At 47.6% G+C, this 13,413-nt stretch overlaps 1 protein-coding gene across 1 annotated transcript in view; it reads left to right on the top strand.

The window, feature by feature from the left end:
- The first annotated feature begins 5,809 nt into the window (after positions 1–5,809).
- COL23A1 (collagen type XXIII alpha 1 chain) overlaps positions 5,810–13,413 on the top strand; it is a 327,340-nt gene continuing 319,736 nt past the window's right edge. The window contains exon 1 of the mRNA XM_026659403.2: positions 5,810–5,874. Coding sequence (XP_026515188.1) covers positions 5,854–5,874 — 21 coding nt within the window. The 5' untranslated portion in view covers positions 5,810–5,853. The remainder of the gene's footprint in view (positions 5,875–13,413) is intronic.

The following is a 13,413-nucleotide window of genomic DNA, read 5'->3' as shown; positions in this document are numbered from 1 at the left end:
CAAGTCATTTTCAGACATATTTTCAAGAAAAAATTGGCACTGATTGCCAGCCCATCTCCTACCTGCATCACAGTTTTGTTGTATTACTCAGTGCTACTTAACTCACTTGACACAGCATGATTGGCTTGTTGGGTGGGAGGGTCTATGCTTCTGGAAGGTCATTCATCTGGTGGTCCCCATAAGAGTCTGGGTTTGGCGATGTGCAAGATATAGCTATTTATCCAGGTCTTTACTTAATTTTCATACCTTGCTGCAGTGCAGTCCTACAGACTATGTAGTAAAGCCAAGTTAAAACAAGAAAGGTGCATGTGTATGGAGGTGACGTATGCACCATTTAGAATTCTTTACAGCTGAAATGTTGTTCAACCCAGCCTTCCTTAAAAGCAAAAAACAGAAAAATGGTTCAGCTTTTCAGAAGGCTGACTGCAGCCTAGACACCAGGCTCCGAGTCTGTTTCTTTAAGTGATCCATAAATCAGAATAAGATTCAGATTAGTGGTCACGTTCCATTAGACTGTTTTTGGGTAGGGGTGGAGACTAGATCTTGGGGCAAAGCTGCTTGTGTCTGGTTCTGTCTCATCTGATCTCCTAACCACTCTTGAAACAGTAGAATTGTGCTGGGGAAGATCTTTCACAGCCCATTCTTCTCTGTGGACATACCAACTCACCATGCATTATGATCTTTCATAACACTCATCCCTTTAATATAGTCTTCCCCCTCCACTCCCTTGCAAGCTCCACCTCTCTAGTACTCTTTCTTTCACTTTGCCTAGCTGACCCTATAGAAGGAGAGAGAGGTGATGCATTCCTCTTTCCTATCTGCAACACCTACTGCTGTGAAATACAGCATACAGCCACCAATAGCTTCCCTTCCTTCCAGAATGCAGCCCTCTGGTGAATAGTGGTAGAAACAAGGTGGAAGCCCTACGGTTAAGGGGGGAGGGAGGGACAAACTGGAAAAGAGGATGGTGAAAATAAGAGGAGAGATGGAGTAGGAAGAAGAGAACTAGGAGTGAACTGGAAGAAAGTTCAGAGGAAAGGAGAAAAGTGAGGGAACTGAGATGGAGAGAAAAATTGGAACAAAAATAAAGCAAAATAGATTTGGGACAAAAATAAAGACAAGAAGGGAAAGGAACTGATGGAAAGGGAAGAGGTGGGATCCCCATCAAGGTTGACATGTAGGCACCAGGTGCAAGAGACAGCCACATAGTCATCACAGGTATGGAGCAAGGCATGTCTCCCATCCCAAAAGGTTGAAACCATGGACTGACCCAGAGAAAGAATGAAGATTCACAGCAAGCCAGGAAGAAAAGGCTTACCTGGAAAGAAGAACAGTCCATGCCATAATGGTGATGGTACAGAAGTGCAAGAAGACATTGATGCCTCCTCAGCATTAGAACATTGTTATTCTCCATAGTGATCTAATCTGTATTATCTCAAAGTCCTCCAGTTTACTGAGTCATTTATAAACCACTCTCACAAGCCTACATACTTTACTGCACTGCTTCTCTGTGCATGGAGCTGCTTATGCCAACATTGCAATTCCATTTTTCTCACCATCAACTAAGCTTATAGGATCCATCACTCTGCTGGATCTGTATGTTGCAGTATTGTATTGTATTGTTCCTAGTAAAATGGACTACTTGTAAATGAATAGTCTCTGGCAAAGTGGGATTAATTCCCGCATGTGCATCCTCTCAGAACCTATGATTGGCCACTCCTACAATACATGTACTCAGGAGCAAAGGAGGGATCCACAAAGGGACTTAGGCACCTAAACGCCAAACTTAGGTTCAACTGCAATCCACAAAACTCCTGATGATCCCTGTAGGTACCTAAACTCAGCCCCCTAAATTTTTCAGAGTATGAGGGTCTACCTACACTTGCAACTCTACAGCAGCACAGCTGCAGTGCTCCAATGTGGACAGGAGGGATTCTCCTGTCAGGGTAGGTAATGCACCTCTCTGACAGCTAGAAGTTAGGTCAACAGAGGAATTCTTCCATTGACCTAGCACTGTCTACACCTGGGGGTTAGGTTGCTACAGCTATGTCTCTGGGAGGGTGCAGATTCTTCACACCCCTGAGAGCAATAGCTATGCTGATATTCCCACTGTAGATCAGCTGTAAATTCCCTCGGTGCCTATGGGCAAGCATGCTGCTCCCTATCCTTCACCTAAGCCCCAGAATGATGCAAAAACCAGAGGAAGATAGGCAGTGTTCAGCTGCCTAAGTCATGTGGAGGGCCTAATCTGGCAGACATGCTCAGAGGCCGCCTACCAGATTGGGTCCCCTTCAAAATCTGGCTGGCAGAGGAGAAACCGCTACAGCCCATGCCCACCTTATAGCTTTTAGACTAGTGGTTAGAGCACCCACGTGGGAGGGCCTGGGTCCAGTTCCCCTACTTTTCAATCACTTTCATTATTTATGTAAAGGGCAACAGCTTCACCAGGAGAGATTGAGGGAGCTCAACATCAGAGTGGCCTGTAGGCTTACAGCATTCTCCAGAGAGTGGGAGACCCCTGTTCAAATCCTTTCTCCCCCACTGGCAGAGAGTGGGGGGAATTGAACCTGGGTCACAGGTGTGTGCCCTAACCAAGGGGCTTCTCCTCCAGCCATTTTCTGTGGAGGCACCTACCTCATTCTCTCAAAAAGTGCTTAGGTGCCTAAGCCACCTGACTGCAGGCAGTGGGTTCCCGTGCCTCCCTGGAGCTTGCACTTAAGCAACTAACTAGGAGAAAGGGGCGGGGCCTAACATATCCCCCTCCCGTGGGCATCTCCCATTGGCTAGTTTAGGCAGCACCCCACCTTGCATGCCCTTTGGGGGGATTGCACTTGCAGTCATCTAGTTTTCCCCATTCATTGTATAGGGAACTCAGCTTTGTGGATCACAGTGTTGTTCCTCTGATATTCTAGGTGCCATGATATCAGTGTTGTGATCCTCAAATCCCTTGGTGGATCCCACCCCCTAGAGATTAAAAGAAAGTTCAGCAAAGGGCAGGCTTGCTCAAAACAATTTAGGTGGGGTTTCCTTCCTAGCATCTGTTTCTCAGTTGTTAGAATGCCAAAAAAAATCCTCTGCTCTGGTGCTTATCAGCAAATTATATTAATTTCCATGGCAACAGAATGAACAAGTGGGATGAGGTGGCTTACAGAAGAGGAAAGTATTATTTAAATGTATACCTGTCAGCATATGGTGTGTTAGGAATTGTTTTCTGTATATTATAACAGAGACCAGGGATTTATTCATATTTTCTGTCTTCTCTTTTCTTTTCTTTCCCCACTCAAGCGGGTGCTCCTACAAAACTTTATCCCTAAAATTATGCCAACATCTCTTAGAAATGCACATTCTGCCACCCTTACTTGGGTCTATGGGACTAAATCACTGTGAGTAAGGCTGGCAGAATCTGTTCCCCAAAGAGGAATTACAAGTTATATTTTATAGCATGTGTGCCAGAGGCTAGGAAACTATAAAATTGTCTGAGCATTACTGTTTCTAGGTTAGGGGACTATGATGCTTCTAAATTAATAGTGTGCATGATACATTACAATGCAAATAATAAAAGGGGGGCAGTTTGGTATAAACAAACTGCAGAAAGTGTTTTTGATCATCATAATATGAGTTTATTTAATGACTTTGTCCAATACCAGTTTCCTGCAAACAAACGTTTCCAAACAAGATCAGGCACTTTAACCTGATTAAACTATTACACGTGCCTGGCATCATCATTATTACTTTAGTGCCACCACAAAAGTGCACGGTGTTTGGCAGGCAGTCGTTGTTGACAATCTAAACTTTAAACAGTAGCTTTTGTATTAGGCAGACATTTTGTCTTGTAGATATCAGTCAGCATGAAAGGTAGCTAGAAGGAGATAATAGGATTCTTTTCTTATAGATATCTTGTCACTCAGTCCGCATGATAAGAATGTCTGAGGTCTATTTTTCAATCTTCCTTTCCTTGAAGTAACCAGGGAAATTCAGTATTATTAGTTTGGCCAATCTTCTGCCGCTGGAGGGCGCTAAACTCTACGGGCAAAACAGCGACAGTTCAACGCAGAAGAAGTAAGAGCTTAAACTAAAATCTATTGCAAACTTGGTTGAGGAAACTTTCCTGAGCAGAACTAAAGGGTTAGAGGTACCCGCTCCAACAGCACCACTTCTCTGATGCGATACAACAGAATGCCTCATTTCAGTCTCCTGTTTTCCTTTGCCTTACACATTTTAGTTTTCCTCCTCTCCCATGCTGTATTTAACCCTGTCGAGGACTGTGGGATGCAATGTGTGCGAACCAGGCGAGGCAAGGTAAAGTTGTATTGCTGCTTGTCTGTCACGATGTGGCACATCGCCCTGTAAAAAGGTTGGGGTTGGCTCGGTTTGCCCCTGTGTGATAGCCTGCGCAGGGACAAATGTCAATACCTGGATCTGGGGAATTTGGAGGAGAGGATTGGATACCAACTCTTACTATGAGGGTGACCAGATGTCCCGATTTTATAGGGACAGTCCCAATTTTGGGGTCTTTTTCTTATATAGGCTCCTATTACCCTCCACCCTGTCCCGATTTTTCACACTTGCTGTCCGGTCACCCTATATGCAACGGCCTGGCTAGAGCCCACTGCAAAGCGTATCCTCCATGCATTGAAGGCCACCCCTGAGGCAACTGATTTTTGTCAGCCCCTTGAATAGCCGGTCAATTAAATTGCCCTGTGGCTGGAGTCTCCAGGCAGGGGACGCTGACAGCAGGACGTGGGTCCCGCCGCCGCCGCCCCGCGCCCCCCTGTCCTGTGGTGTCATCAGGTGGCGGGGGGGGGGAGTGCAACGGCTGCTGACTAGAGACCCCAGCCCCGGTGGGTGAGGGGAGACCCGGCCAAGCCCAGCGAGAACCCCCGGGAATCCCCACTCCAGACCGGGGAGGGGGGAAGCTTAGCTGGGAACCCCCAACCTTTGGGGCTGAGCGCGGCCCACAGAGCCCACCCCACAGGTGGGGAACATAAAGGGGCGTGGCTGGATGTGATCCAGGTGTGGGGGGGTCCTCCCTCCTCAGGCAGAGGGGCGCTGGGCAAGGCCCTGGACACCGAAGCCTGGGGGTGACGGGGTGCGCAGCCCCCCCCGCCGGCGCGCGCAGCCCCCCCCCCCCGCCGGCGCGCGCCTGCCGTTAGGCGGCTGAGGTGGTGGCGGCGGATGAGTGTCTGTCCCGCCAGCCTGCTCCACCCCTGGGCAGCGCAGGAGGCGCCCATCTCCTTTTCTGGCCGGGGCTATTTGCATAGCCCCCGCGTGCGCTGGGAGAGGGAGTGGGTGGGATTATGACTGAGTTCATCCCCCTCCCCCCCCATTGGGGATGACAGAGGATCTCCCCCCTCCCCAGGATAGCGGGGGATGGGCCCCCCTCCCCCCCAGTTTAAGACACACCGAAGGAGAAAACCAGCTCCTCCGGCGCTTCCTGCCCCACTTCTCCCGCAGCCGGCTCCCAAGCGCCGCCGCCTCTGCTGCTGCTGCGCGCCCCGGGCAGGAGCCGCACGGGCGCCCGCTCGCTCGCTGCAGCCTGAGGGCGGATCGGGGCCGCCGCAGAACCGCTCCCTCGGCCGCGCCACCATGACCCAGGGCGAGAGGAGGCGGCAAGCGGCGGCTGCCGCTGCCGGGCTGCCTCCAGCCGGCGCCCGGTGCGCGGGGGGCGGCGGCGGCTCCGCAGCCGTCTGCCTGCTCCTCTCGCTCACCTCGCTGGCCGCCTGCCTGCTGCTGAGCGCCAAGACGTGCGAGCTGCAGGGCAGGGTGGCGGCGCTGGAGGAGCGGGGCAGCCCCGGCTGGGCACCGGGAGCCCCCCTGAGCCCCGGGCCGCTGCTCGCCCTGCTGCAGCCCCACATGGAGCAGCTCTTCCAGGAGGTGAGTGCTGCGGGCTCCCTGCAGCGGATTTTGCCTCCTCGGCGCTGGGCTCCGGCCCCACCTTCGCCCCCCCAGGGATGGGGCTGAGTCCCGAGCCCCTGCGTGTGGCGGAGGGCCGGTGCCTGGGGGCTTTGCAAGTCTCTTGGGGGTGTATGGCACAGCCCTGGCTTTGAGACTGCCTGGCATAGGGCAATGCGGGGCTTGCGAGGGTCCCAGGACGAGCCCCAGCTCCCCCTGTGCCAGGGGGCTGGGGCCAGGGTGGCCTTGGCGTTCCGATCAATACCTGACCCCTATAGAGCCTAAGGGGACGGGCTTGGCCATCCTTAACATTAAGCCTCCCCAGCTTGGGTAATGACTATGCCCGGGGTTCAGTTCCCAGTGAAGTGAGCGGGAGGTACTAGTACTAGGGAGGATCGGGCCCAGCTGTGACTCTGATGCGGGCCAGTATCATTATCCCAAAGGGAGACAGGAGAGGTTCCATGGCTGCCTGAGGTTACATGTGTGCAGTCAGTGTTACCTGCTAACGGGTGGCAGGGTGCAGAATTAAACCTGGGCACAGAGAGGTTAAATGAACTGCTTAAGGTGACATGGTACCTGGTGGCAGGGTGCACAATCAAACCCCTAAAGTGCAGTAGTTGTTCAGTACAAGTCTGAACAGCAGGCCATGAAAGATGGGATTATTGATTACTTACCTTGCAGCTAAAGTAATCGATTAAACTGTATAAGCACATCTGGACTTTGAGAAGAATACTGTTGATAAAAATGAAAGGAAAAATCTAAATACTGTGGGTCAGATTCTGCCACCTTTATTCACACTGAGGACCTTACTTTGTGAGTAGCCCTGTTGATTTCAAAGTGACTAACTTGTGGAGTAAGATATGGAAGAGTTTGGCCTTTCATTAGCAATTTATACGGAGGAAAAAATCCTAGGTGATATTACATCTAGTTACATGTTTTGTGAATACAGCAAATTTTATTCCTGTGGGAAAAGAGAATCCCTGTATTTAAAAAAAAAACTTTAATCTTTGGCTGTAATGGATAACTATTTTTATGTTACACGTGCTTTATCATGGTCCCCCATTATCTTACAGAGTATCATAGCGCATCATATAGTACAATGGTGCTGTGTTGATTTATGGATGATAGGAACACCAGCAGCTACTGTTCTTGTATTTACTGAGTCTTTTGCTATGATCCCATAGTTTCTTGTGCTGTATGAATTGTTCTGCTTCCAGACTGAGTTTCTATATTTGTTTGTATCTTCTAATACAAAAACTAACACTACTCAGGAGATTGTTACGCTTTTTGGTGCCAACTGTAGTACTTAGTTCAGGTGGATTTTGTTTGTGTGGCTTTTGTCCAGTAGTAAAGAGTTTTGGGATACTAGAACTGATTTGCTAGTTTAGAATATAACAATTGTTCATAAAACTTAAGCAGGTTACAGCAAGATTCCAACGGATATTAGTGGGTAATGTAAGCTTGACGTATGCGGAAGTGGCTACACAATGGAATACTGGGTTGGCTTTTTATTCTTGTATTGCACCATTGGCATATAAGAGATTGTGTTGTATTGTGACTGGCATATAAGCAATTCTCTGCCCCAAGAAGTTTGCAATCTGAAAGCCTCAGTACTGTAGAAAGCTTACATATAACTTTACCCACTTGAGTAGTTCCATGGAATTAAATGGGATTACTCATGGGAGTAAAGTTACACTTGTACTTGAGGGTGGAAAGGGAAAGGAGACAACAGTAAACGGTGGGAAGGGACTGTTGAGAGAGCACTGATTTAGCAAGGAAAGCAGAATGTATACGTTGCTTGTTTGTTACATTTTAAATTATGGGTAGGTGTCAAAGAAGGGAATAGGTGAAACCACATGGAGGTCTGTGATGTGAAGCTAATAGAAAGCTGAGAGATGTGAAGGAAGAACGAACTCATAGTTGCTTGGCATTCAGAAAGATGGAGACTATTCCAGGCACAGAGGGTAGTGTTAATACAGGTGGGGGGGCCATATGCCTTCTCACCTATCTATCAATCAATCAGTCATCTAGGTATGATTTAAGGGATAATCCAGAATATCAGTGCAGACAGGGTGCTTGCAAATGAGACCCTTTCAAATGTGTTTAGATTTCATTTCTTGATGGAAGCTGATTGAACAACTCTAACTAATTTGTGTTCTGGCTAAGAATTCGCATGTCATTCATGACAGCAGTTCTGTCTCTATCTGTTATTTCAGTCAGTAAATATGTTTGTAGGTGGGAATTATACTTGATCTCAGGCAATGCAGTTTCTCACTGAGATTTAGTAAAGTGTGGAAAGCTTGCTTTGTATTGTGAATGCTCAGATGGGGATTGTAGAGGGAAACTATAGTGAAACCACATAATTGAATTCCTAATACAAGGATAAATATGTTGAAACATTTAGTGTGACCAAACATCTGTCAATAATGAGAGCACAAATTTTTAAATGAGTAACAGATTCAAGGAATGAATGCTAATTAGTCATTCTGCTATCTTTTTAATATGTACAGTAGGCGTGTCAGTCCTGCTAAACTACATCTGTTCATTTATGTTCATTTTAAATAACAAAAACGCTCTTTGATTAACTTCTTGTTAATTATATAAAACATATGACTAGCAAAGTAACTTTCCTTTGCACTTGAGAATTTCACCAGAGGTAAGACTGTTTTGCCAGTCTACTTCATGACCATAAATTGATATTTAAAGTTTTTTTTCCCCTTCAGATTCTACCACAAAATCACAGAAGAAACAAAACTAAAACTAGATATAATATTGTGTCCTCTGTTACTGCAGAGCATTAATGTACCCTGCTACTAGGGTTCTGCTGACATATCCTTTAAGGTGAGGCATGTACAAGGGCATAAATACAATACAGCCATGCTGGGATGCGTTCCATAAAAATACAGGGGGGAATGTTTGACAAGTAGAACAGGATAGAAAGTCGGCGGAGTAGGGAAGAAGGATGGTCTTGTGGTTAAGACACTGGATTGGAATTTGGGTGACTAGTTTTCAATTCCTGGCTCTGCGACAGAGACACCCCCTCTAAGGGTATGTCTACACTGGCAGAGTTACAGTGCCGCTCAGAGAGCGGTGAAGGGAAACCGCTGTTGTGTGTTCACACTGTCAGCTGCCTGCGCAATAGTGTGTTCACACTTGCAGCTGTATTTGGAGCAGTGTGCTCTGGGCAGCTATCCCACAGAGCATCTCTTCCTCTGCCGCTAAGAGTTGTGGGAAGGTGGAGGGGGTTGCGGGACATCCTGGGTCCTGTCCTAATGCCCCATGATGCATTGCTTCACATCCCAGCAATCCCCGTGCTTCTGTCCGCATTTGGTGCCATCTTTCAACGGTTTGTGTACTGCACGCTCTGCTCTGCCTCTTCGGGCTGCAGGAATGGATCCCTCACTGTTGACCAATATGCTGCTCACTCTCACTACCACATCATGAGTGGCAGCGGAGTTATTCCTTAAACTACAAAGGCAAGAGGAGTGCAACATTGATCTCGCCACACATACTAGATATGACATGAGATTGCTTGTGGCATTCACGGAGGTGCTGACCACAGTTGAATACCGCTTCTGGGCTCAGGAAACAAGCACTTAGTGGTGGGATCACGTCGTCATGCACGTCTGGGATGACGAGCAGTGGCTGCAGAACTTTTGGATGAGGAAAGCCCCATGCATGGGACTGTGTGATGAGCTCCCCCCCGCCATGTGGTGCAAGGACTCGAGAATGAGAGCTGCCCTGTCGTTGGAGAAGCGCGTGGCGATTGCACTGTGGTAGCAGTCTGGAATAGCCAACTTCCAGTCGGTCGCTAACCAGTTTGGAGTGCGAAAGTCGATCATTGGACTCGTGTTGGAGGAAGTGTGCAGGGCCATTATAGACTCATAGACTTTAAGGTCAGATGGGACCATTATGATCTTCTAGTCTGACTTCCTGCACAACGAAGGCCATAGAATCTCACCCACCCACTCCTGTAACAAACCCCTGACCTAGGTCTGAGCTATTGAAGTCCTCAACTTGTGGTTTAAAGACTTCAGGGTGCAGAGAATCCTCCAGCAAGTGACCCATGCCCCAGGCTGCAGAGGAAGAAGAAAACCCCCCAGGGCCTCTGCCAATCTGCCCTGGAGGAAAATTCTTTCCCAACCCCAAATATGGCGATCAGCTAAACCCTGAGCATGTGGGCAAGACTCACCAGCCAGACACCCAGGAAAGAATTCTCTGTAGTAACTCAGATCCACCCTGTCTAGTGTCCCATCACAGGCCATTGGGCATATTTACCGCTAATAGTCAAAGATCAATTAATTGCCAAAATTAGGCTATCCCATCATACCATCCCTTCCATAAACTTATCAAGCTTAGTCTTGAAGCCAGATATGTCTTTCGCCTCCACTGCTCCCCTTGGAAGGCTATTCCAGAACTTCACTCCTCTGATGGTTAGAAACCTTTGTCTAATTTCAAATCTAAACTTCCTGATGGCCAGTTTATATCCATTTGTTCTTGTGTCCACATTGGTACTGAGCTTAAATATTTCCTCTCCCTCCCTGGTATTTATCCCTCTGATATATTTATAGAGAGCAATCATATCTCCCCTCAGCCTTCTTTTGGTTAGGCTAAACAAGCCAAAGCTCTTTGAGTCTCGTTTCATAAGACAGGTTTTCCATTCCTCGGATCATCCTAGTAGCCCTTCTCTGTACCTGCTCCAGTTTGAATTCATCCTTCTTAAACATGGAAGACCAGAACTGCACACAATATTCCAGATGAGGTCTCACCAGTGCCTTGTATATCGGTACTAACACCTCCTTATCTCTACTGGAAATACCTCGCCTGATGCATCCCAAGACCGCATTAGCTTTTTTCACAGCCATATCACATTGGCGGCTCGTAGTCATCCTGTGATCAACCAATACTCTGAGGTCCTTCTCCTCCTCTGTTACTTCCAAGTGATGTGTCCCCAGTTTATAACAAAAATTCTTGTTATTAATCCCTAAATGCATGACCTTGCACTTTTCACTATTAAATTTCATCCTATTACTATTACTCCAGTTTACAAGGTCATCCAGATCTTCCTGTAGGATATCCCGGTCCCTCTCTGTATTGCCCAGCTTCGTGCCATCCGCAAACTTTATTAGCACATTCCTACTTTTTGTGCCAAGGTCAGTAATAAAAAGATTAAATAAGATTGGTCCCAAAACCGATCCCTGAGGAACTCCACAAGTAACCTCCTTTCAGTATGACCCGTTGTAGTCTCCCCTTTAACCAGTTCCTTATCCGTTTTTCAATTTTCATATTGATCCCCATCTTTTCCAATTTAGCTAATAATTCCCAATGTGGAACCATATCAAATGCCTTACTGAAACCGAGGTAAATTAGATCCACTGCATTTCCTTTGTCTAAAAAATCTGTTACCTTCTCAAAGAAGGAGGTCAGGTTGGTTTGGCACGATCTACCTTTTGTAAAACCATGTTGTATTTTGTCCCAATTACCATTGACCTCAAAGTCCTTAACTACTTTCTCCTTCAAAATTTTTTCCAAGACCTTGCATACTACAGATGTCAAACTAACAGGCTTATAGTTCCCCAGATCACTTTTTTTCCCTTTCTTAAAAATAGGAACTATGTTGGCAATTCTCCAGTCATACAGTACAACCCCTGAGTTTACAGATTAATTAAAAATTCTTGCTAATGGGCTTGCAATTTCATGTGCCAGTTCCTTTAATATTCTTGGATGAAGATTATCTGGGCCCCCCGATTTAGTCCCATTAAGCTGTTTGAGTTTGGCTTCTACCTCGTATGTGGTAATATCTACCTCCATATCCTCATTCCCATTTGTCATCCTACCATTATCCCTAAGCTCCTCATTAGCCTCATTAAAGACTGAAGCAAAGTATTAATCGCATCCTGCTCCGAAAGACCGTGACTCTGGGCAACATGCGTGACATTGTGCATGATTTTGCACAAATGGGCTTCCCTAACTGCGAAGAGGCGATAGATGGCATGCATATTCCAATTCTGGCACCAGACCACCTTGCCACCGAATACGTTAATCGGAAGGGGTATTTCTCAATGGTTCTCCAGGCGCTTGTGGATCACCGTGGGCGTTTCACAAACATGAATTCAGGCTGGTCTGGAAAGGTGCATGACGCACACACCTTTCGGAATGCTGGCCTGTTCAGGAAGCTGCAAACAGGGACTTTCTTCTCGTACCAGAAGATCACCGTAGGGGAAGTCAAAATGCCCATTGTAATCCTTGGAGACCATGCCTTCCCCTTAATGCTGTGGCTTATGAAGCCATACATGGGGCACCTTGACAGCATCAAGGAGTGGTTCAACAACAGGCTGTGCAAGTGCAGAATGACTGTTGAGTGTGCTTTTGGCCATTTAAAGGCCCGCTGGCGCTGCCTATATGGGAGGCTGGACCTGGCCGATGACAATATTCCTATGCTTATAGCCGTGTGCTGTACGCTCCATAATATTTGTGAAGGGAAGGGTGAAAGCTTCACTCAGGGCTGGACTGCAGAGGCTCAGTGCCTGGAGTCTGAATTTGACCAGGGCTATTAGAAGAGCTTAGCGTGGGGCCATAAGGATCAGGGATGCCTTGAGGCAGCAATTTGAAGCTGAAAGCCACTAACATTTGTTGCTGTGCTCGGGATTGCAGGGCTTGTAATGCTAGGAGGTGATTGTGATTGGTGCAGACGATGCACTATGAAGGTTTAAGAAAATTGCCTGTTGCTTTGCAGGGCTCTGTTTGCTTTCAATTAATGGAATAAAGATTGCTTTCAAACCAAAACAATTCTTTTATTAAAAAGCAACAACCAGAGGAGAGAGACAAACAATAAAAACACATCAGAACTGAGGCGGATGGGGGAAGGTAGGGTCCCAGGAGGAGGTGGGGTCCTGGGATGGTTAAAGATTTGTGTATGTCCAGGTGTCATATCCAACCTTCTCCCTTGGAGTACAGTGCAGTGGAGTACTGTACTTCAGCAGGGCTAAACTGAAGCGGGACAGGTGTTGAGTGCAGTGGGTACTGGGAGTCCACAGTGCTGGACTGTGATGGGGGAGGAGTGGACAGCAGCGGGTACAGACTGGAGCCAGGAGGTTAATAAGAGTGTGTTGGCGGCATCTGGCGGGGGGGGGCGCATGGGAAAGAGTTTTGCGACAGCGGCTGCAGGGGAGGGTGGGCACGGAGCTGCTCGGTTTGCAGTGCTGATAGCACCTGGAGCGTGTCTGCTTGGTGCTCCATAACGTTTAAGAGCTGCTCCGTGGCTTCATTCTGGCACGCCGCATTCTCCTTTCGGTCCCTCTTCTCATTGTCCCGCCACTCCTTCAATTCTTGTTTTTCGGCTGCGGAGTGCATCATGACATCACACAGAAAGTCCTCTTCAGTTCTTCGTGGCCGTTTTCTAATTCTGTGCAGCTGTTCAACCAGGGCCGGCTCTAGAATTTTTGCCGCCCAAGGCAAAAACAATTTTGGCCGCCCCCACCCCAAATCCCCAGCCCTGCCTCCTCCCCCCAGGCTCTCAAG

Source organism: Terrapene carolina, unplaced genomic scaffold (assembly GCF_002925995.2).
Source record: "Terrapene carolina triunguis isolate 2854851 unplaced genomic scaffold, T_m_triunguis-2.0 Scaffold629, whole genome shotgun sequence".
Lineage (NCBI taxonomy): Eukaryota > Metazoa > Chordata > Testudines > Emydidae > Terrapene > Terrapene triunguis.
Note: the sequence above shows the minus strand (reverse complement) of the source record. Positions and strands in the feature narration are given on the sequence as shown.